The sequence below is a fragment of the Apodemus sylvaticus genome, chromosome 6, assembly GCF_947179515.1.
Source record: "Apodemus sylvaticus chromosome 6, mApoSyl1.1, whole genome shotgun sequence".
Lineage (NCBI taxonomy): Eukaryota > Metazoa > Chordata > Mammalia > Rodentia > Muridae > Apodemus > Apodemus sylvaticus.
The window spans coordinates 118,649,049-118,673,109 of record NC_067477.1 but is presented as its reverse complement, the minus strand read 5'-3'; the positions used below and the strand labels follow the sequence as shown (position 1 = coordinate 118,673,109).

At 48.9% G+C, this 24,061-nt stretch overlaps 1 protein-coding gene across 1 annotated transcript in view; it reads right to left on the bottom strand.

Moving 5' to 3' along the window:
* Positions 1-24,061, bottom strand: part of Alk (ALK receptor tyrosine kinase) — a 718,836-nt gene that overhangs the window by 9,597 nt on the left and 685,178 nt on the right. The window contains exons 15-26 of the mRNA XM_052186316.1: positions 23,449-23,593; positions 21,788-21,970; positions 20,477-20,575; positions 19,808-19,960; positions 18,282-18,386; positions 16,781-16,967; positions 14,812-14,902; positions 14,647-14,711; positions 13,057-13,186; positions 9,836-9,933; positions 4,291-4,383; positions 2,946-3,047 (exon numbers count right to left, since the gene is read on the bottom strand). Of these exons, the coding sequence (XP_052042276.1) occupies positions 2,946-3,047; positions 4,291-4,383; positions 9,836-9,933; positions 13,057-13,186; positions 14,647-14,711; positions 14,812-14,902; positions 16,781-16,967; positions 18,282-18,386; positions 19,808-19,960; positions 20,477-20,575; positions 21,788-21,970; positions 23,449-23,593 (1,451 nt within the window). The remainder of the gene's footprint in view (positions 1-2,945; positions 3,048-4,290; positions 4,384-9,835; positions 9,934-13,056; positions 13,187-14,646; positions 14,712-14,811; positions 14,903-16,780; positions 16,968-18,281; positions 18,387-19,807; positions 19,961-20,476; positions 20,576-21,787; positions 21,971-23,448; positions 23,594-24,061) is intronic.

The following is a 24,061-nucleotide window of genomic DNA, read 5'->3' as shown; positions in this document are numbered from 1 at the left end:
TTATTTCTTTGCCATTTTCATTTTCTGTATTTTCCACGTCCTTCTTCCGGGGACTCTAACTTTGCTAGGTTATCAGACCAACCGGCTTCATCTTCCCCTGTTTCTTCCTCTCTTTCCTATGCCTCCCATATCTTCAGAATTGTTTCATTTCCCTGAAGATCCACCTAATTCTGCATTCCAATCCATCCACTGCTTTTACATTTCCGTTATCAGATTAAAAAAAAAAACTTCATTTTTTAATAGAATGGTTCACATCAAGAAGGGATTGTGTTATAAATATTATTTCCATGCACGCCGTACCTAGTTCTCAACTATTTTTAGCATTACATTAGCATGGTACATTTATTATAATTGATGGATCAGCATTAAGGTGTTATTAACTAAAACCCATAGTTTACCCAGATTTCCTCAGCTTTCACTGAGTTTCCCCGTTCTCTTCCCAGATCCCACTACATCACACCACACCGAGCGTCACACCTTAGACGGCTTCCTTCTTGTTGGTCCTTGCCAGCTTTGAGCAGTCCTGTCAGGGATTGGGGGGGAGGGGTATCTCTCAGCTGGGACTCACCCACTTTGCTCATGATCACACTGAGGCTAAGGAGTTTGGGGAGGACCACTCCCACATCCTTCATCCTAGGAGTGTATGCCTTAGTAGGTGACAAGATGCTGATGCTGGCCTTGGTCTCCTGGCTGAGGCTGTGCTTGTCAGCTTTCTCAACTGTGAGTCCCTCTCTGCTTCCTTCCCTCCCACTCTTGCATCCCTGTGACCTTGCAAGGATGCTGTTGTCCAGAGCCACTCGGGCTCAGACGGCCTCCTTGAGGATTTTTGGTTTTCCTGTGGTAGCCAGGAAAAAAAGAAGCTGTAACATAATGGAAATTTGTTCTCAGATGGGTCTGAAGCCTGCATGTCAGAAAGGGGTGCTGCTGGGCAGATGTGACAATGACCCGGTGCCGTTGGTCCATCTGAGGTTCTAGGGCAGTTGTTCTCAACCTATAGGTTGTGACCCCTTGGGGGTTGCTTATCAGATATCCTGTATATCAGATATTTACATTGCAGTCCAGAACAGTAGCAAAATTATAGTTAGGAAGTAGCAACGAAAATAATTTTATGGTCGGAGGTGGGGTGGGGGTGGGGGGGTCGGTACCACAATGTGAGGAACTGCCTTGAAGGGTGACAGTTAGGAAGGGTGAGGGCCACTGCTCTGGAGCAAAGCTTGCTCCCCTGCTCGCTTCTTTCAGTCTCTGATGACAGCTAGGGTTCCTTCATGTGCGGCCACTTCACTAGAGACTCTGGGGTCGCTCGCTCCCTCCCTCGGGACACTCGGGAAGGGTATATGAAGACCCTTCCCATCCCCCATCCTAACACGAACACTGGTCTAGTCATTTGCTTTCTCCCAGTAGATTATATATGTATCTATTCTACCCTGCCTCAAGATCCTTTAGCTGAACCACATTCCCTGGGAAGCTTGAGGTTGGGGCACACACACACACACACACACATATATATATATGTGTGTGTGTGTGCGTATGTATATATACAATATATATATTGTTAATGAGTGCCAGAGGATCTGTGGTTGCTGACCTGTAGACCCTACTTTGGGACCCACTGGGTTCGGTTATGGCAAATGCCTCTGGCACAGAGACAGCCAAGGGTCTTGCTCATAATATCTAATCTTGGTCAGAAGGGGCTCTGCCACTGTGGTGGTCCAAGCTAAAATGGATGGGCCCCAAAGGCTCATAGGGAGTGGCACTGTTAGGGAGTGTGGCTTTGTTGAAGTAGGTGTGTCTTTGTTGGAGGAGGAGTGTCACTAGGGGTTGGGCGGCTTTGAGGTCTCCATGAGTTCAAGCCAGACCTAGTGGCTTACTCCCTTCCTGCCGCCTTTGGATCCAGACGAAGAGCTCTCAGCTACTTCTTGAGCACCAGGTCTGCTCGAATGCTGTTGTGCTTCTTGCCGTGGTGATGATGGACTGAACCTTGGAATGGTAAGTCAGCCCAGTTTAATGTTTTCTTTTATAAGGGTTTCCACAGTCATGGTGTCTCTTCATAGCAATAGAACTTTAACTTAATCAGCTATCTTAAGACATTACCATTGAGTCAGCTAACAATTGTGGGCTTCTGGGATTAGAACCTTATGATTTCATGGCTGCCAGGGCTCTTGGTGCGAGAGGACACACCCTAATCTCGGTAGGCTGTGAACGCTGTTCTTGTGATGATTGAGTATCTCATGCTGGATGATGGCATCAAGGCTGCCAACACTAGAGGGACTTTAGGAATCTCTTTGATGGGCGAACACAGGGCTTAATAACAGAAGAAGGATAGGCCACAGAATTCAGAGGGTGGAGGGTTGAGCCAGAAGATTTGGTTAGTTCTAACTGACCTTTAGCCAATTTCCCTACTTGCTATACCCATACTTTCAATTGCTGGGCATTTGAGACTCCCAGGAGCCAGAAAATCCTGGTTCTGAATCCAAATTGTAGGCTTGAATGTCAACGTTTTCCTCTTCTTGTGGAAAAATGACTTGTCCATGAACTTGTCCAGTTTGAAGGGTTTTTAAAGACTCCTTTTACTGGTGTGTGTGTGCGCATGTGTGTGTGTGTGTGTGTGTGTGTGCTTTGTGAGGGAGCTTGTGTTAAAACGATAGGGAGTCTCAATGTGTGGCCTCCCAGGCACTGAGGTTAGTTAGCATCACCGCGGAACTTGGTAGAAATGCAAGTTCTCTGAGTTCCATTCCTCAGTCATCAGCTCTCAGGGTGGGGCCTGGTGATGTGCACTGTAAGATGCCTTCTGACCATTCTGAGAAACGATCACTCAGGAGCCCAGCATGGCTTCTCCCTCCCCGTCTCACCGGCTAAGCAGCTCCGGGAGGAGCGTGGCCCAGGTGGCCCCGGATCCTCATCTGGAGCCACAGTGACACTTGGAAGACGGCAGTAGAAAGACTCACCATGTGTCTGTTTTCGAAGTAAATATTCCTTCCATGAAGGCTTCTGGGGGCATCCACTTCACCGGCAGCATGGCGCAGCCTCCCTTTCTGTAGTAGCTGGCCCTGTGTGGGGGAGAAGAGGAGACCACGCTTGGATCTGAAGGGGTCAATGAACAGAAGCTGTGCGTGCCTGCGAACACACTGAAATTAAAGACAGGTCCTGGGTGGCTGGGGAGGAGAGCAGGGGAGCACAGATCATTTAGCTAAGAATCTTGGTGTCACTTAATGGCCCACTGGAGGCACCGAGGGAAAGATCTATGCAGTGACTAAGGTCCCTGCTAGCAGCTGTTTAGATTTCCCTGTTGGGTTTTGTTTATTATAACTCACGATGAATAACATTACTCCGCCCTTAGAAGTACATCGTGTTTCTGATGACCTACAGTAATTCGACTTCCAGAATGGGAGGGCTGAGAACAGGGCTCCTGTCTTACTCATTTCTGATCCTCCATGGAGTTACACAGTGGCATTTCATTCACTGTAGGTATCCAACAAATAATCTAGACAGCTGGCCGGAGGCTGCCTCCCATAACACACCCAGACAGAAGGACATGGGGCTGCGTGTGGAGCTGGCTTAGCACATAGATGGATTAATTTATTGGTTTTCATCAGTAATGCCATTGACGCAACTGCCTAATAAGAACTAATAAATTAACTCATTTGCCCGTTGAGCCAATTCCACACCTAGTGTTCTGTGCCTGTGTGTGTTATGGGAGGCAGCTCCCCACCAGCTGTCTACACTAATTAATGACTTCAATAAACATGCTCTGAGTATTTGAATGTATCAAGTCCTCTGCCATGGACCGAGGACATAAATAAATCATAGACTCTCTTTCTCCCAAGGATACAGTTCAGTGGACGAGACACACACACCTGAAATTGCAGCACAGACATTGCGCGTGATAATACAGTAGGCATGACGTTCTGTGGATGAAAGATTGGTTTTCTGTACATATAATAAGGGCAGAGGAAGGGGCAGCTGGTTAGAGACAAGGGCAGCACAGAGAGGCATTTACGGAGCTGGTCAAGTTCTCTTCAAAGACCATTCCTGGCCTCGCACACCTATAAATGCATGGGACTGGACTGAAACAAATATGGTTGAAGTCTGGAGATAAATGCTTGCTTTGGTTTAGACCTTAAGTGTCCCTAGAAGTACTGTGGTTCTGATGTCTTGGAAGATACTTGTTGAAATTGTATGTGGGAAGTTGACAAGATACCAGGTGACGTTAGATATAAGCTGTCACAGGCATCTATGTGGGGAGACTGGCTGGTGAAGGAAAGTTCTGGTAGAGCAAGGCAGTCCTCTCACCTGTAGATATCTCGGGCCATGCCGAAGTCCCCGATCTTCGCTATTCTTCCAGCTCCTGGGCAGGTCAGCAGACAGTTCCTAGCAGCAATATCCCTGAGAAGCAAAACAGATGAGAAAACAGGGTTCGTGATTTATACATAAAACATCCTAGGATCTCCACCTGTGGCGAAGTTCAGACAATTCTTTCCTTCATCCTGTATATATGTTGTTATATTATCCTTTGCCGTGGAAGAAACAGCCACGCCAACTCCAGACCAGCATTAGCGGCACTGGTTGCAAACTGTGGTGACTTTGTCCTCATAGGCTCACGTATTTGAGCACTCCGTGGTTCCTGGTTGGTGGTTCTTTCGGGGTGGGGGGGTTGTGGAATCTTTGGGAGGCAGAGGCTGGCTGGAGGCAGTGCGGTCAGTAGGGATGACCTTTATGTTTTTATAGCCTCACACCACTTCCAGTTCACTCTCTGTGTTAGCGGGTGATGATGTCATCTCTCAACTTCCTGGTGTTTCTCTCGCGGTGATGGACTCTCCCTCTGGAACTGTAAGCCCAAATGAACTCATTCTCTCATAGTTGCTTTCGAATTTGGGTGTTTCTTATCTCAGCAACAGAAAAGCAACTACTATAACAATGCTTAGTGAGGAGTGAACAGTGAAGGCGTCTACCATTTAAAATAGAGCTTGCCGGTCTTTGCCTGTGTGCTAGGCACTGTTAAAGTCTAATTCTCATTACAATGCACAGGGTATTACAATGATCCTCATTTTATGAGAAATCTAAGCTAAAGGCAGACAGCACAGGGCATAAGAAATGCTATCTGCCTTTGGAATACTGTTGTGTGGAGAGTAACGGGTTAGTGTTAGTGTTTTGCCAGCAGTTTGAAGAAATGTTCTAGAACAGTATGACTTCAAGTAGGTTACCATATTTCCAAACATTTCTAGTTCTTTTTTTTAATAACCAGTATAGTTATGACACCTGTGATTTTTATCTAGCCGCCATTGCTAAGCTCTGCAGTGGAAGAGTCACTTTTTTCAAGCTAAGAAGTTGGCACTCTGTCCCTGGGCTCCAGGTGGTTCATCCTCCTGCAGCAGGCCTCTAAGGCACCACTGTTGGACTTGCCCACCTTGACCCCAGACCGATTCTTCCTCATTGACATACGTGTGGGAACTGAGGCCCCAGTCAGAAGTGTGGAATGTGGTGCTAATCATGTTAAAGTCCTGTGCATAGAGACAAACAAACAAACAAACAAACAAGTACCTTAGGGGACACAGATGGGTTTTTATATTTGGAGCGGCTTCATAGAGGTTCTTATCCTTGGTTGGGGTAGAATTTGGAGGATTCAGCAGCTGGCTAAGACGACATCTAAAAATTAGGATGGGCTGGGGGATTTCTGTGGTTAGAGCACATGTGGTGTAATTGTGTGGGCTGAAACTTAGAACCCCCAGAGCCCAGGTGAATGGCAGGAAGGTGCGGTGGCAGGCCTGCAACCCTAGCCTTGGAAGGTGGATACAGGGAGTCTTCAGAGCACATGGGCTAGCAAGACCAGCTAGTCATGCAATGAGCTCTGCGCTGCACTGCAAAAGCCTGCCTCAGTGAATAGATGGAAAGGTGACAGAGACTAATTCCCGACACCAGCCTTGGGCCTCCACACATAATAGCACACATGTACAGGCAACTGCACATATATGCCCACAACATGCACACACACACACACACACACACACACACACATACTGAAGAAGGAAGTAGAAAGCTCTGGAAGGTGGCATGTGTCCACAGAATGGACAACCACACACACACACACACACACACACACACACACTGAAGAAGGAAGTAGAAAGCTCTGGAAGGTGGCATGTGTCTGTGTTCTTAGCACTTGAAAGTCTGATATAGGAGGTATTTGCAGCTATTTTTGGCTGAACAGAAGTTTTAGACCAGCCTGGGCTACCTAATGTAATGAGACCTTTTTTTTTTGGATTTGGTTTTTTCGAGACAGGGTGTCTCTGTGTAGCCCTGGCTGTCCTGGAACTCACTCTGTAGACCAGGCTGGCCTCAAATTCAGAGATCCTCCTGCCTCTGCCTCCCAGAGTGCTGGGATTACAGGAGTGTGACACCATTGCCCGGCTGACCTTCTCCTTAAAAATAAAGTAAAAGGGGGATGGAGAGATGGCTCAGAGGTTAAGAACACTTTCTGCTTGTGCAGAGGTTCTGGGTTCACTTCCCAGCAACTGCCTGGTGGCTCACAACCATCTGTAACTCCAGTTCCAGGTCTGTCCTCCATCGGTACCAGATACACACTATGCACATACATACATGCAGGCCAACACACATACTCATAAAAATGTGAGAGAAATAAAATAAAAGTTTAAATTTAAAATATTTTTAAAAGTAGGACTGAGAACCATGGCTTAAGATTTCAGAAGATGGTCTGGGGCGAGAACCAGACGCTGCTCACCAGTTCATAAGGTTGGGGTTGAATTGTTGAGGAGCAGTGGCTCTCAAAACATCCAAACCGAACCTTAAAAAGCATAAAGTGGCATCAAAATAAAGGAAAAACAATCAGCCATTAATGCTGAAGAGAAATAGAATGAAGTGGGTGGGAAGATGTTTACATCTCCCAAAAGGCCTTACACAGGCGAGTGTGAGATCATAGCTTCAAAGGTGACTTTGAGTTTAATGATAAGGAAATAATGCCATCAGACACACAGGGGATTGGTAGAATGGCACACGCATCTTGAAATTTCATTAAGCCATGTCCAAAGCAACGATTTTAGTGAAGGAAGAACGTGGCTGGTGGGGAGTCTGCTCTGAGTTCAGAAAACCTGCCTCGGGCAGCCTGGGACTCTGTGAGGGGCGGGTTCAAGGGTGCCGGGTGAGGGAGAGTTACAAGGGTAACTGCTGTGGAGTGTCCCAGGAACCTCTTAACTAGTCAGAGGCTGCAAAAGGCACTTTCCTGATTCAAAACTACCACAGAAGGCCAGGAGCAGAGCTCTGACGGAGGTGGGCAATTTCCAGACGCTTCCTTCCTTTTCAGACAGGTCATTCAACACAATCTTCACTTGACCTTTGACATTTAATTTCTTGAAAAGGACAAAATGAGAGGTTGGGGAGATGACTCAGTTGCTAAAGAGCTTGCCATGGAAGTACCAAGAACTGAGTTTGGATCTCCCAACACCCACATAAAAAGTCAGGTTGGAGGCTTGGGGTTGTAACCTCATGAGAGCCCAAAATGTTGCGTTCAGACTCCATCTTAGAGAACCTGATCTAAGGTTGAATTCAAGTTAACTATCAGGACAATGCCTAGCACCAGTTTCCAGGCTACCCCCAACAAGACCTGAGTCTCCAGGTTACTCCACCAACAAATCCAGTGTCTAGCACCAGGTTCTAGGTTACCCTTTGGGGGCCCCAACAAGACCTGTGCCTATTACCAGTCTCTTGGTTACTCCCCAGCAAACCTGGGTCTCCAGGTTACAAGACTGCCCCTGGCACTTCACTTCCTAACAACCACCAATCAGGAGGAAAGCAGAAGTTAGGTTTATGGTGCTCCCAGCACCAGCCAATTATGTTAAAGGGCACAGTAGCTCCCCCCCCCCCAATTAGATGCCTGCCAGGCTAGGAACACTCATCCCTCCCTTACTTGTCATTTCCTATAAAACCCAATAAGTGTTTGGGCTTTTCTCCACCAAAACCGTCCTGTGGGTTGTTGGAGAGTTAAACCCATGTTGGAGCTTGTGAATAAAGACTCTAGTGTGATTACATCAGATTGGCCCCTGATTGGTCTTTTGGGGCTCACGAATGCTTCTGGGAACTACACTCGCATGAGGAGGCAGACACAGACAGATCCTGAAACTCCTTGTTGGTCAGCCTAGCCGAAGTGATGTGCTGGGTTAAGGGAAGGACATGGTCTTAGTAAGATGGAGAGAGATGGGAGAAGGTATTTGATGCCAACCTCTGGCCTGCACATGCATGTGGCATACACTAGCACCTGCAGCCTACATACGTACAGAGGTACATATATCCACACAATCACGAACACATTCCCTCCCCCACATACTTACACACATATACATACACATGAAAAGAGCAGCAAACTATTACTAAGATATCTCATTCTGATCTCCACAAACCATTTCTAGATCTGGAGGAAGGAGTCTTGGGAGAATGTGAGCCTGTGAATCTCTTACAGAACACGGGACGTCATCGTAAGGGATCGATTTTAGATTGTCAGAAAAGGAGATGATCCCTCAGGCAGACACTGCCAAACGTGGGTGGAGTGCTGGGCAGCGCGGCCATCTCCGTGAGAAGCAGAGGCAGACATGAAGTCACCAAGGTGATACACAAATTGGTAACAGATGAGTCTAGACTTAAAGATATGGGATGGGGGTCTCCAGAGGGGCCTGATTTCCAAGGGGGTACAAATGTGCCTCAACTGAGAAATGGTACAGCCCAGAGTTGAACATTTTGGGCACAATCAAAAGGGCAACCGACTAGGTGGCTTTGGAGGAAGGCGCAGAGGTCTGGTCCTGGCTGCCCCTTTGTGTCTGTTATTTCTACTCGTCAGAATGGCTTGCAAGTGGTAAAAGGCTAGAACCAAGGGGAAGGACTGAGGACCGAAGCAACGACTGGGCAGTGGGGGAGGAGGTGGTTCAAGAGGGGCTGCTGCCTGGAGGAGGTGCCTAGTAGCAGAGTGACTCTGAGAACTGGAGAGTCTACTTCCTGACTTCTGGCTTCCTCTCTATCAGGGAGGGAGTCTGGCTTGTATACACTTACACATGTTTCTTCTAAATGTACACAGGGCTCCTATGTGCTACTTTGTGCCTATGTGCACTAATGGCCATGAGCAAGCCTTAAATAGTCTGAAGACACTAATAAATAATCATGAGTTTGTCGGGCTCTCATTGACTGAGCTAGAAGCAAGTCATTAAGAAGAAGCTCTGCAAGACCCCAGTAATTTGCTTGACTTTTCAGATCTCAAAGCAGCTGTCGTCAATAGTAACGAGGGAGGGAACGTGAGTCCTGGTGGTCCTGGGCATTGAGTGTGAGCAGGCCATAGCCCATACACATTTAAACCCAAGGTTCATATATGGCAGATGGACAAAATGTCACTGCGGCAAAGGAAACCATTATTAAGCTTTGCTTTGGAGTATTTTAGAAAAACATTCATTTATTGAGCCAGTATTTAGTGTCCAACAATATGCTATGAATACGCGGATGGATTGAGGAAAGACTCCTTGAAGAGCCCAGTTTCTAGGTAGAAGCTCTAGGAGATACACACTTGAATGCACAGGTAGGAGGACAATAGGAGGGCTAAAGTTGCTCACCGGCCTCTAGCTCGCCCCTGTGGGAAGCCTGGAGACTTTAGAGACTCACTTCACACAGGGACAGGAGATGCCTCAGAAGGCAGGTTCCCCCTCAAAGATGTCTCACCCACAGTTCTGGAGAGAGGCCGAATCTACTGTAAAAGGGGGGTGGGAGTCGGGGGTAGGGAATCTGCTCTTGGGACCAACCAGGAAGCATTCAGAAAGCTCTGAAGAGCTGAAGGCTGCGGACTCACCGGTGGATAAAGTGATTTTCCTCCAGGTACTGACAGCCACAGGCAATGTCCCGAGCCACGTGCAGAAGATCCAACATGGCCAGGGAGGTGGGCTGGTTCTGTGGGAAGACAAGAACCCCGCTGATGAGGGAAGACAGGATGAAGGGAAATTGCTTCTGTTTGTGAGGAGGCTGAGGCCAGTCCTGCTGCTCTACCAGGGCCTCACTCCTTTAAAACTCATTCGCTTTGCCCCAAACATGGCCAAGACATCCATCTTTACGACTAGGCCCCAGGTGAGTTGAACGTACAGCCAGGGCTGGGGATGGCTAGGCCACAGGAATCCAGCAGGGCAGACAATTCTTGCTCTTTAACGCATTCTACATATTTTACCCCAGAATTTATGTGCACACTACAACCTGATAAACAAGACTAGGAGAAAATGGAGAAGAATGTTTTTGAAATCTTCTATTGTAATGTCTTGCAGTGGTCTGTGTATTTATTTTTTGTATTTCCTTGTGTGTGTGCATGTACTGTGCAGTGTGTGTGTGTGTGTGTGTGTGTGTGTGTGTGTGTGTGCAGGTGGTTTTGTATGAGTGTACATTAGAGGCCCCAGGTTGAAGTCGGGAATCATTCACTTTCATTTTAGTCAGTGAGGTAGGTTTCTCAGTTGCACCCAGAGCTCATCAATGAGGCTAGTGTCTCATTGAGGCAGGGTTTCTCAGTTGCACCCAGAGCTCATCAATATGGCTAGTCTTGTCAGCCACTTGTTAGCTCTAGAAATCCCATCTCAACCTTTCTGTGAGCTGGAATTTTAGGCAGGATCCATGAGATGATGTGGGGATGCAAACTCCAGCCCTTGTGTGGCAACTACTTTAACCACAGTGTTTTAATTATTGAGCCATCTCCGTGCCCTTTAAAATGCCTTTAAACAGAGGGCTGGAGAGATGGCTCAGATGGCACTGGCAGCTCTTCTAGAGGACCTGGGTTCGATTCTCAGCATTTATATAGCAGCTCACAATTATATGTAACTCTGGTTCCAATGCACTTGATGCCCTCTTCTGCAGGAACTGCACACACATGGTGCACAGACACACATGCAGGCAAAACACCCATATACATAAAAGAAAATAAATAAATTAAATTATTGAAAGTGGTTTGAGATGTTAATTTTCTTTAAGATCTTGGCCTAAAGTGAATTTAAAAAAGAAAAACTTGTAGAAAGTGCTGGTCTATTCAGAGTAACATCAAGCTCTCCCGGAGCCTCTTCCGTGTAAAAGCATGTGCTATGCCACCTGTGGACACACTCCTCTTGGCCACATGACAGTGTCATGAAGGTGATCCCTCATCTTGATCTAAACGCCTACATTGGTTAGTAGTGTGTCACCATCCAGTGCCATATTCATGTCCTAGTGTTTTTGTCCTCTGTTTATGTTCCCAAATAAACTTTGAGGTCTCCATGACCAGGACTCTAGATACAGAAATCATCAATGATACAAAAGAAACTAGAACACTGACTGGATTTTAACCCGAGGCAAATGACCTCTCACGGAGGTCGTCTATCAGATATTTACATTTTTATTTATAACAGGAGCAAAATTATAGTTATGACATTTCAGTGAAAATAATTTTATGGTTGGGGGGGGTCACCACAACATGAGGATCTGTACTAAAGGGGTTGTAGGATTAGGAAGGTTGAGAACCACTGATCTAGAGGAATTCAGGCCTGGAATCCAGCAAACTTCAGACTTAGAGGCCTGGATATAACCACCCACACTCCAGTGCCCTTGTTTTTCCATCCTAAGTTTCTGGGCTATCTCTCTGCATAGACTGTAAAGATTTACTGGTATTAACCCTGTACACTAAAAGTCACATTCCTTTCTCATAGTCAACCAAACACTACAAGTTAAGTTGCCTTTGTGAGTACATGGAGGAACCCCAACAAACCCTCCAGCTCCCCACAAAACTGTTGCTCAAATGCTTCAGCAATGGGGGTGGGGCTCTGGAGGGCAGTGCTCAATATGTAGAGCTGTTCCCCTGGGCCAGCATGGCAGGAAGGACAGCTTACCTGGATGGGCAGAGGTGGGCCAGTGAGCAGGGTGACTGCAGTGCTGTGGGTTCATGGACATGGGTGTGTGGTTAGCAAGAAGAGCCACCCAAAGGGAAGATGGCGCCAAGATTAGACTCAATGGTTGGGATCATAATTTTGAAAAGGGGGGGTTCTCTCAAGAGCAGCCCTCAGATGGTTCTGATCTCAGGTGTTGAGATCAGAACAGGTAGCAGTCCCCGACTCTGACTTTCCCCAGGGTGGTACTGTAGGGGCAGGGGGCAATGGAGGCACCAAGGATCTGTTTCTCCTGGCTGATGTGCCCTGTTCTCTGGGACAGTGGTCAAATATTACCCTTCTCCTTCAAATTTAGGAGGCAGAGAAACCCCATTCCTCATGCCTCCTGCCCCAATGTCCTTGGGCTTTCCAAGTGACAAGTTCCCAGATACCTCTTACAAGGAGTTCTCTCTCCTTTAGCCTCAAGAACTCCAGAGCCATGCCTCTTTCGAAGGGTGATGCTATATGTCTCTAAGAGCTCTGCTAGCAGCTCCACTGAGACTCTCAGGGCAAGGGCAGAGAGACGACAGGGGCCTGGCTGGGTGGCAACTGCAAGTGAGAGGACTCAGATTTTGCCTGCACAGATGTGATGACCAAAGAAGGTGGGGCTGTCCTGTGCGATAGCGTGCCTGACGGCCGTGCAGGGGTTGAAGGCTGGCCTTCATGGGTGCGCCTTAGAGTTCTCCACAAGTTCTGTCCCTCACATATGACACCGCAGGCATACACACTACCTCCTACATATTCCAACTATTATTATTATTATTATTATTATTATTATTATTATATTGTATAGAAAACTACACAGTCAGGGTGCTGTGGGTGTTTGTTTTCAAGAAGAGATCAATGGATTTGGACTCTGCAGATAGAGAGTTGGTTAGTGATCTGGTTGGCAAGCAAAGTCCCTCTCTGAGTCTGCTGATCCAAAGTCATCAGGCCTTGACATCAGGTTATAGAATCCACTGTGTAGGGCTCCTCTCCTGAGGTGTGCCTCCACCATCCACTCTCTGTCCATTCCACCCCCACCATTGTCTTCATGACCAAACCACAGGGCTGACTCCTGGGATCCCAGCAAGCACGCTACTTCCCTTGCAGCCCACTCCCCGTGACATGGGCACTGGAGAGAGGACTAGTTCTCACTCACCGGGCGAGGACGCGTCTCCCTGAGGAAGGACTTGAGGTCTCCACCAGCCATGAGCTCCAGCAGGATGAATCGGGGCAGGGCTTGGAGACTCACCCCGATGCAGCGGACAATGTTCTGGTGGTTGAATTTGCTACAGGGCAGAGGGCGTAAATCAAATTTAACTGAGCCAGGTTCCAGACCATCAAGAGAAGCAGTGCAGAGTCATAGCATCGGCAACCATGCTGTGAGGTTGTATTCTATAGCCGTGGGTGGCAGGGGGCTCTGGCTGAACCTGAGGTAAACCTCCCTGGGGAGATGCATAGATTGGGCAGGCTTGGCAGGAGTTGAATTAGCAGGAAAGAATTCTGTTGTGACAAAGTACATGTACTTTGCACGTTGTGTACATGCATGTGTGTGCATGTGTGTATATCTATTTGTATGTGTGCATGTGTTTGTTTGTGTGTGCACGTATGTTTTTAGTGTTTGTGTGTGTGAGTATTGTTGTATGAATCTATACTTGAGTTCTTTAAGGAAGGTCTCAGACAGAGGTTGAAGGACTGGCTTCTGAAAGGGACAGCGTATGACCTGGGTGGTGACAGTCTGTGAAAGAGCATTGAGAGGAAAGATGGCCCCACTGGTCTCTGCAATCTCCTGTGGACTCCACATGGGCCAGGACACAAGGTCCTAAGATTTGTGGATCATTTTGTCATTTTAGGATATGTAGAAAAGTGGGGCTGGGAAACTGGCCCCCCCCCCCCCCACACACACACTCTGAGTTGAGAGATTGGTGATTGTATGCTGAAATATATCTGCTTATTACTACCTAATAGGAATATTACATAATTAAGCTCTCCTATGTAATTTTATACTCTTTAGGTTTTATTTAATACTCTTACATTATGTATATAACCAGAAAATAAATATTGTTTTTAAAAGTAAAGTGCTGTCCTGGCTGTGTATCTTCCTCATGTTCCAGAGCCTATAAGCGTATCACTAAGACAGCTTCGGCTGTATTTTCTTGCTGCTTCAATCTGGACCACTCCAGGCCACCTCCCCAGGATACCTGGAGGCAATATAGCACCAGAGACAGCTATGAGCCTCCTTCATGTCACAGGGGCAACTGTCTGCCTGCTCCTTCAGGAGACCTGAGTAGCTGCCCTCAGGAGGTTTCCAGTTTCAATCCAGGCCTGACTCACCTGTCAGGGTGCAGGCTTTGTCATTGTTGATGTGGGGTCTGGTGGACTGCTATTTCATTGGTTCCCTTCCTCTATGTCCAGGACCTCAGTTCTGGAAAAGTCACTTGTGGGGGGTGTGTGGGCTGGGACATATCCTCTAATGTCAGAAGGGAGTCTGCTTTCCTAAGTGAGGATTGGAAACCAATGGCTGACACTGGGAAGCTGGCTGTAGGCAGAGAGCTATCAAGAATTAGGCCACTCAGAATCTTCCTGAGATAATCATCAGGGGTTGTTCCACTTCAGGGGTCCTTCTGCTTGTTGTGTGGGTGGGGGAATGTTGGGACCAGCACATCCTGCTTCCTCTGGAGATACCTATCCATGAGATCTTCATATGCTTTGAGGGGTCGGGGGAGAGGCTGGGCCTCTGGGCTTTTACCTGATGATCAGAGCTTCCATGAGGAAATCCAACTCGTCTTGTTCTGAACACACTTCCGGCAGCGTCTGGAAGGGAGGATGGGAGGACAAGGTGGCCGTGAGCTGTGTGCTGCAGCCTACAGGGACCTCAGGCTAAGGCTAGGCGGAAGGTGGAGCCACCCCTCACCTTTACAGCCACTTGGAGAGGGCTTGGGTCATTGGGCATTCCAGACACCTGGCCTTCATACACCTCCCCAAATGCACCATGGCCTAGGCCCCTGTACCAAGAAGACAAGAGAAGTCACAGTTAAGTGAGCCACAGGCAGCTGGGGGCCTGGAGATCAGTGTCCCAGTCAGTGTACACACACAAGAGGAAAGATGGCCACTCTGGAGTTACACCTTCAGCTTGGCTTCACAGTGCCACCCTGGGCCTCCATTTCTTTTGTTTTGTTTTTTTTCCTTTCCTTTCCTTTCCTTTCCTTTCCTTTCCTTTCCTTTCCTTTCCTTTCCTTTCCTTTCCTTTCCTTTCCTTTCCTTTCCTTTCCTTTTCTTTTCTTTTCTTTTTTTGTAAATTACCTTATTTTATTTCTTAAACTAAAAATGAATATATTTCATATAGTTTATTCTGATTGTGGTTTCCCCTCCCCAACTCCTCAAAGATCATTCCTACCCCTACCTACCCACCTAAATCCACACCCTTTATTTCTCTCTCTCATAAAAAAACTAAACAGAAATCTAAAATAATAATAATGATGATGATGATGATGATGTGATAATGATAATAATAATACAACAAACAAACAAACAAACCACCAACAGGACAAAACAAACAGAAAGAAGAAAAAACAAAAGAAACACATATAGACTCAGAGACACACACATTCATACACACAGACATTCTATAAAAACACAAAACTAGAAACCATAAGACAACAAACAAAAGATCTGTAAGGTAGCAAGAAGAGGAGGAGGAAGATGAGGAAGAGGAGGAGGAGGAAGAGCAGGAGGTGGAGGAGGAGAAGGAGGTGGAGGAGGAGAAGGAGGTGGAGGAGGAGAAGGAGTGGGCAGAGGAGGAGGAAGAGGAGGAGGAAGAGGAAGAAGAGGAGGAGGAGGAAGAAGAAGAGGAAGAGGAGGAGGCAGAGGAGGATGAGGAAGAGGAGGAGGAGGAGGAAGAGGAAGAGGAGGCAGAGGAGGAGTAGGAAGCAGCAGCAGCCCAGGCAAAGCATTCTGAGTAAGAAAACGTCCACTAATACTATTGAGTTCATTTTGCCTTGGCCACCTACTGCTGGGCATGGGGCCTGCCCTTAAGTGTGTTTGTATAGCCATGAGAATGTTAGAGAAGCTAACGTTTGCTCTGCGAGTGGGCCTTCATTTCTTAATCTGAACTCTGGTGAGAACAGGTCTGCTAAGGGTTGAGGTTCACATTCTGAAAAGCAATCCCAACTGTGAGATGTTAAGAGTGTGGAAATTAGTGTTGTGATAGGAAGTGATTCTGTGAGGCAAGGTCTTTAGGGTGGAGCATCCCATGGGCAGGTCCTGGCAGCTTCAGATGCCCAGCTCTGTCTTTGCCAGCAAGAAGGCCATCAGCAGATATAGTCATAGACCTTGGATCCTAACTCTGAGACCAAGCAAACCTCTTTTCTTTGTAACTACCTACTCTGTGATATTGTGTTACAGCACACAGAAAAGAGGTCAAATACAGGTCTAACCAGGGATTCACGCAGATAGTCAAATGTTTATTCACTGAGTGAAGATTGGGGCAAAGGTAAGGGATGAACATATGTGGAAGAGGGTGATACTTCTGTGAACAGGGGCAGATGATTGGCAGATCCTTGCTGTGGGGTATTGTAGTGGATGATAGAGGAAGTCATGGGTGCTTTAGATGCGCAGAGAACAGAATTGGAGTCAGGAATCCTCTGAACAGTGTGCATGATGGACTTTGGGAACTTGATTTATAGTTTCATGTCATAAATTGCATGAACACACAGGATGTCGAAACAAACAGGCATTCCCATGAACCTCAGAACATTAAGCCTTGTCTCTCTGAGGGGCTTGGAGTGTACCCAAGGATGGCTGGTTGTTCAGGCTCCTTTTGGCTAGAGGAGGCCATGGCCCAGAGAAACCATGCAGCCCTGGGACAGTAGCAGGAAGCTCACCGGATGAGGGTGATGTTCTTCCGTGGCACCTCCTTCAGGTCGCTGATGGATGAAGTCTTGCCAGCAAAGCAGTAGTTGGGGTTGTAGTCGGTCATGATGGTGGAGGTCCGTAGCTTGCTCAGTTTATACTCCGGGCTCTGCAGCTCCATCTGCATAGCTTGCAGCTCCTGGTGCTTCCGACGGTACACTGCAGACGGACAGGTGACCGCTGTGAGCGGGCCTGGAGCAGCTCAGCCCAGGCCACCTCCTCCAGACGTTGGGCTTTATAAACTTTCCTATCACTGTTAACAGCTCTAACAAAGTGATTAAGCACATCAAAGTATTCCTTCACCATGGAAATCAAGTGTGAAACTTAAAATCATCTAACTGGTATATATTTTATTGTGTCATACAGGGATGGGGTTTTGTTTCTGTTGCTGACAAAAGCAGTTTAGGGGAGAAAGGGTTTTCTTGGTCCAGGGTGCAGTCCATCATTGTGGGGGAAGTCAAGACAGCGAGAACATGATGTGGTTTGGTCACATCTAGTCAAGAGCAGGGAAGAAAGGCATGCCTGGACTCGACTCATGTTCTCCCTTTTAAAATACAGTCCAGTAACCAAACCCTAGGGCATGGGTGGGGGCAGTGCTACCACTTTTAGGGTGGGTCATCTCATGTCAGTTAGCCCAATTAAGAAAATCCCTTACAGTCATGTCTACAGGTCACCTAAATTAGACAACTCATCTCTGAGATGATCTCAGGTGATCCAATTCAAATTGAAAATGAACACTAGCCTTAACAGATGGACATGCCAGGATTTCATCAAGGAGATAGCTGACTCCATTAGACATGAAGAACAATAGGGGAAGGTTAGTTAGGGGCATCCTGGAGTTCCCACAGTAGAAGGATGTTTTAGTGAGGTTCTTGGGGGGCATTTTGGGACCGAGGGTGGCCATCAGAGGTATCTCAGGTCTCCTTGGAATGAGTCTATCTGCATGGTTCTGGGACATTCCCTCTGCCTGGCTTCCTGCCTCTGCTTATCTATCAGAGCATCTTATAGCCAGATGGTGCACATTGAGCCTCTGTGACCTGAGATGGGCTCACCTCGGTTGGATGGAAGGGGCTCAGAAACCAGTTTTAAATCTCTGGTTGAGTAGGAGTATTGCTGGCTAGTCTGGCTTGAGCCACATATACACAGGGAGTGCCGCAGCCATGACCAGGGTTCCCTCAAGCACAGAAGAGCTGACAGTGGATATGGGGGTGCAGGAAGAGCTTTATCCATCATTTTGAGCAGCCAGGAGGCCATGCAGAGTCAAAGATCAGGATCAGAGTCTCCTCTCTGAAATTACAGATTCTCTGGTGGGTAGAGGGTTGATGGTTCTGCTCTCACTTGGCCTAGTAGCCCACCCAGGTCTGGGATCTATCAGGGCAGGCTGATACCTTGGTGTCCATGTATATCCTGAGACCCTATTCCTGTGGGACTTGCTTGGCCCCTTCGGAAGCCCTGCTGCTCTGGCGTACTCACCAATCATGATGCCGGAGAATGCCAGAACAAGGGCAGCCACCAGGGCAGAGGTCACGACGGAGAGGATCAATGAGAGAGGCAGACGGGGTTCCGGGGTGGGTGACACTGGAAGACAGGTCCGGATGGGACACTGACCACCATGCTGATTCTCCTCTGAGCAGGTCCCAAGTCAGAAATACCCTCCCCAGCTGGAAAAGCCACCTGCTGTTTCCAGTCTCTGGAGACCTTGTCACACCTCCCTTTTCAGGGGACCATGGGCCCTAAGCAGGCGCATCCTGGTCTCACAGGCTCTCAGAAATAGCTTTGGGGTAGAGGGAAAACTCAACAGGGATGAATATCAATCTTGGGTGTTGGTCCCAAAAATCAGTTGTATGAGGATGGGATGAGGACAGAAGAGGAAAACAGGAGTAGACACTGAAGAGACTTGGGGACCTTAGGGGACTCCATATTTAAGAGGACCCAGAAGTAGAGTCCCTTGGTGACACCCTCAGAAGTGGATTTACTTCTTATGTCCTTAGAACAGGAGAAGGCCTGTGAGTCCCATCCTGGACAGACTATATACTCTGGTCTCAAAACGATGCCTTCCCTTCCCTTCCTTTTCCTCCCCTTCTTTCCCCTTTCCTTTCTTTTTCTCCTCTTCCCTTACCTTCTCTTCTTTCCCCTTCCCTTCCCTTCCTTTTCCCTTCACCTCCCCTCCCTTCCATTCCCTCATCTCCCCTTCCCTTACTTTCCCTTTCCAGTACCTATCTCTACCTCTAACCCTCCCCTCCCCTCTCCTCCCTCCCTTCCTCTTCCCTCTCCTCCCCTCCCCTCTTCTCTCTTCCCCTCTCCCCTCCCGTCTCCTCTCCTCTCCCCTATCCTCTGCTCTCTCCTCCCCTTCTCTTCTTTCCTCTCTTCCCCTCTATTCTTCCTCCCCTTCATTTCTTCTTCCTTTTTCTTTCTTTTCCCTCCCTTCTCCTCCCCTCCTTCCTTTCCTCTTTCCTTTCTTCTCTTCCTCCTCTCCTCCCCTCCCCTCCCCTCTCCTTTCCATTCCTTGTTTCTTTACTATATATTTTTCTCTCATGCGGGACTTGGAGGTTGTTCAGAAGAGGGAGTCTGGGATGGAAGCAGGCCTTGAGCTCTGTCTGTGTGGTCAAACTCAACAGCTATTGAACCTGGAGGAGACTCAAAATCAAAAGCATCCTCATGGAGTGTGTGCTAAAGGCTGTGTCCAGTCAGGAACCATACATAGGAAGTTCAAAGGCCCAGGGCCTGGCTCTGAAATTCCTCAACACAGGGTGTCTTAGGAGTGCTAAGGTCCCCATTGCTAGGTACTGAGTGGACATGGGTTGTCCAGACTCTCGGTAGAGATGCTACAGGTTTGGCTTCATGGCTTCCGAAAGGGGACAGGCAATTCTGAGACCGCTTCAGGTGCCCTGCCTTTCACACAGTCTTTTTGCTCAGTTGCCAGAATACGGACAAGAAGCAGACAAGACACTTGGCTCAAGCTTTGGCCCTCTTCCCCTCCCCCATCGCTAATCCCTTACCAATGCAGGAGACACCATCATCAGCCAGCACGGTCCCATGGTCACAGAAGCAGATGACTTTGTGGCTCTCGGGGTCCATGTGACATTCGTCTACCTCACAGTGACTGCAGTTTAGATAATGCTTGATATTCACTTCCCCATGGCCCTCCATCACTGGTGACAAGGAGGGAGGGTCATTCTCAGGCTGAGCATGAAGATCGGTCACCCTGTCCCTTCAAGTCCCCCCACCCCTCCGCACCCTCTGCCTTTGAACTTTATCTCTGGCTGCTTGCTGTATCTTGGGGTCCCTGTCCCAGGTCCCTCCATCACTGAAAGCATGTCTCTGTATGAGGAAGCATCTTTGAGTGAGTAGGGCTGAGGCTGAGGCTGTGTATTTGTGTGTAAGGGAGAGAGAGACCTGTATTCAGTACTCTGGCTCAGGTACCGTGTTCTAGCTACTCTTGTGTCATTTTCTAGGTCCAGCCTGCCTGGTGGTCCATACTCTGCCTCCTTGCCTAACTTCAGCCACACACCCCAACTTCTGCAAACTATGATGAGCTGAGCTGTAGGAAGACTTGTATCTGTAGGTGGCCCATAGCCATCCATGCCTTGGTATCCTGACCCCATACAATGTCCAGGTTGGTGGAAGAAATGGCTTAAGTTTGTATCATCACCTGGTAGAGGGGGTACCTTTTAAGGCCGGGGTGTACAGGATACCCAATGGACTGATGAAGGAAACCCCATCTTCCCCATCCATTTCGGGGTCATTGTTTGATGCTGCGTTGCCACCTGTGGCAAACCAGAGAAGAGTTGAACCCCAAAAGGTGGGTGCCCAAGTCTCAACACACATTCACATCAACAGGCATGCAGTTCTGGCCAAAGCTATGGGTCACTGGGGGCCTGTGGAACAGGGGGGTGGAGAGGGAAGGGAGGTTCCAGGCACAGAGGCTATACATTGGTTTAACTCTGTAGATGTTAGGAGTGTGGGCCAATTTCCCTTGTGGGTTGGAGTCAGATCATCCAGGGAGTCTCTACCACACTGCTAAGGCCTCAGTACTAAGTAGCAGGTGAGCAAGAGTCTAGAAGGTTCTAGACTCTTGAGGTTGGGGTGCATTCTTGTGTTTCAGAGAGTTGCCTGGGTCAACTTGGTGGTTATGATGGGACCTGGGGGAGATGAGCCACTGTGCCTTCAGGCTCCTGTCCCTCCTTTCATCTGGGACTGGGTGATCTTGGGGTTCCCTCTGCCCCCAGGGTCCTCCCATCCACCCAAAGCTTGGAAAGGAAGCTTGTGTGATTAGCACAAGCATTTTCCACACAGCGACAAAGCAAAACACAAACACAAAGAACGTCACAGTGCTGGCATGCAGTGTGTCCTAATCTGGGGGAGGGGAGGGATATCATCTGCCAGTCTCTTAGCTGCAAACTCTTCCCAAGGCAATGGGGGGGGGGGTCAACAGCAGGCTGATTGGTTCAGGGCTGGGTTTGAAGCTGCCCTCAGTGGCTTCTGGGAATTGTTCCCACCCATATGTACAGTGCAGCTCTCAAGCAGCTAGTGGACTGGCATCTTAGACCAGGCTCACTTATGCTGGCTTAGCCAGGCCCCAACAAATGAGCTCTGGGGGCTAGAAGAGTTTGGTCTACAGGGCCGCCTGGTCCTTGTGGTGGGTGGTTCATGGAACCAATGGGGAAGCCAAACGCTTTTATGTTCAGCTTTGAAAGGGGCGCAGGAGTGAGGGAGGGGGGCGGGAGGGAGGAGGGATCAAGGATCACGTAGGATCTTGATGCCATTGCTACACAAGCCTGGAAGCAGGATGCTGGCTCAGAAGCCAACACCCTACCTCTGGCGGGCCCAAGCCAGGCAGAGGGGAGGGGGGAGGGGAGCGTGCAGTGACATCATCACAGTCTACACTGGGGGATGGTGGGGGCGGGAGGGTGACAGGGAGGGAGGAGCCTAGGACTAAGAGGGGAAAGAGTGACACCTAGAACGCGAATCATCTTTACCTATATATCCTCCGCCTCCTCCACCTGAGGAGCACCCCCCTCCACCCCCTCCGAAACCCCCTCTTGTCTCCCACCCCCACTTCTTCATGGCCTGGGGGCAGGAATGTCCTCCGGCTGCACCCTCCAGCAAAGACTTTCCGGCCCAGAGCAAGGAAGTGTTATCATTCCAGCCGCCTCCACCACCTGCGGGAGAAAGGAGACGTGCCTCTAGAGGTGCTGGCGGTTTTGGAAGGAGAAGGGAGCTGAAGAAATTGGAACGGGGATATGGTGGTCTTTGAGGGCCATTTTCAAAAGCTCGGTTCCAGGGCCAGGCTCATGGAGCTAGGAAGTAGTGAGTCATTGGCGCTAGTGACCCCTCTTAAGCCACTGCATGCACCTAGAAAGTTGTTGTGCCTGGGTCCCTGCTTTCTGGCAGGGCTTTCTAGCTCAGGAGTAGGCGGTGTACTTCAGTAGAGACCTGGGGGGTGGGGGGACACTGGGGACAGGAAGAATGATGGCGGGACTTCTTAGTGTATTGCTGAAGCCTCCTGAAAGTGAACAATCCCGTCACTGTTTCCATTCTAACGAGTTTCCGCAGCCAACCGCTGCCCCCCCCCCCCAAAGGTCACTGCAACTAGTTTCTTGCAGGATCAGGCTCTATCTAGTTCCAAGGGCTTCACTGTCTGCTGGCTGTGAAATTCAGGCCATTGCCTCCTCATTCGGAGCCCCCGTTTCCCCACCTGTAACTTGGAGATAATAGGATTCAAATCGAAATGTTGAGGGTGGATGTTAGAGCCACTGACTGAGCTCAGAAACATTCCTCAAGTGCCAAGTGTGGGACCAGTTAAGTCTGCTAGGAAGAGCACTTGTCTGCTAGCTGCCTCGTGCCAGGCTCAGCCCGCTTCAGAGCTGAGGAGCTCAGCAGGGAGCGGGTGACGCCTGTTGGCACTGGTAGCCACTCAGCTGTGTTTCAGGAACTCCAGGGGCTGCTTTGTGCTCTTGGAAAGGGAACAGACAGACAGACAGACAGACAGAATTAAGCCCTGTGTATGACCACTAACACTTGATTACAATGATTGACTCCTGCCGGTCCCGAGAGTCCAGTGCTCATTCTACCTCCTTGCTCCAAATGCTATTCCAGGGGACATCGAATCCAATGACCCCAGGAGATGACCTCAATGGGCCCTGGAAACCCGTGCGGAAGGAACCCAGTCAGCACATGAGTGGCTTTCCTGGGACTGCAAGAGTTAACCTGACAGGTGGCTAATCTGGATGAACTCCAGGTTGAGGTCCCCTAAGCCCAGAGAGGGCAGCACTGTAGAGAGACAGAAAGGTACGTGTGTGTGTGTGTGTGGGGGGGGGGGCGTGCTCTGGTAGAGGTGATTAGATGTTAGTAATTAGGAGCCAAGCTTACAAAATGAAACTTCAATTCACAGCAATGGCAAACAAATCTGACCTGAACCCCCCTCTGTCCCCGCCCCCCAGGCAAGGTATACAGGCTTTGTCAGTTCTAGAAACTGTTGGGTTGGGGTCCCGGGCCTCCACAGGGCTATTCAGCCAGCTTCAAGCCAGCAAGAGAGCTTCAGAGGCAACGGAATGCCCCTCCCATATTGGCATCAATTAGACTAGCTCCCAGCACTCGTGGCTGTGACTACTGGGCTTTCAGGGTCCCGGGGCCTTACCTGCGGCTCCGGAATTGCCATTCAGCCCTAGAACCGAAGAGTTATTCTCCAGTCTCTCTGGGTGGAACGTTTCTGTCTTGGCCCCGTAGGCCCTGCCGCCACCGCCGGCTGCAATGATCAGGGGTATTGGAACTCCATCTTTCATCTGCCCAGGGGAGACATTCGGAGATGGAAAGACCGAGCTAGGTATCCACTAGGGAGACCCTCTGCCCTGGTTTAAAGGTTTCAATTTAACGATTTGAAGGGCAGTGGGGTGACTTCCCCACATGCAGTGGTTTGCGGGTCCCGAATTGAGGTTATAGTAAGTCCCCCCCCCCCCCCCCGTATCCGTTTCCGTTTCACCGGCGAAACAAACCCACTAAAGTACGCATCTCTTACTAGGTTACAAATGAGCTGGGGTGGATCCTGGAGGAGCTTTCTTGAAGCCCCTTCCCACAAGCTCCTGGGAGATAGCTTTGCTGGTGATTAGAAGCAGGTCTCCCTTCCTCCTCCTTCAGTCCTCTCTTGGATCCCCACAAGTTCAGGAATAAGCCCCTAGCATCATTGTCTCCATGGGAGAGCCAAGCTAGTCACCCCCCACCCCCTTACAACCTGTGGTCTGGCTTTGATAATG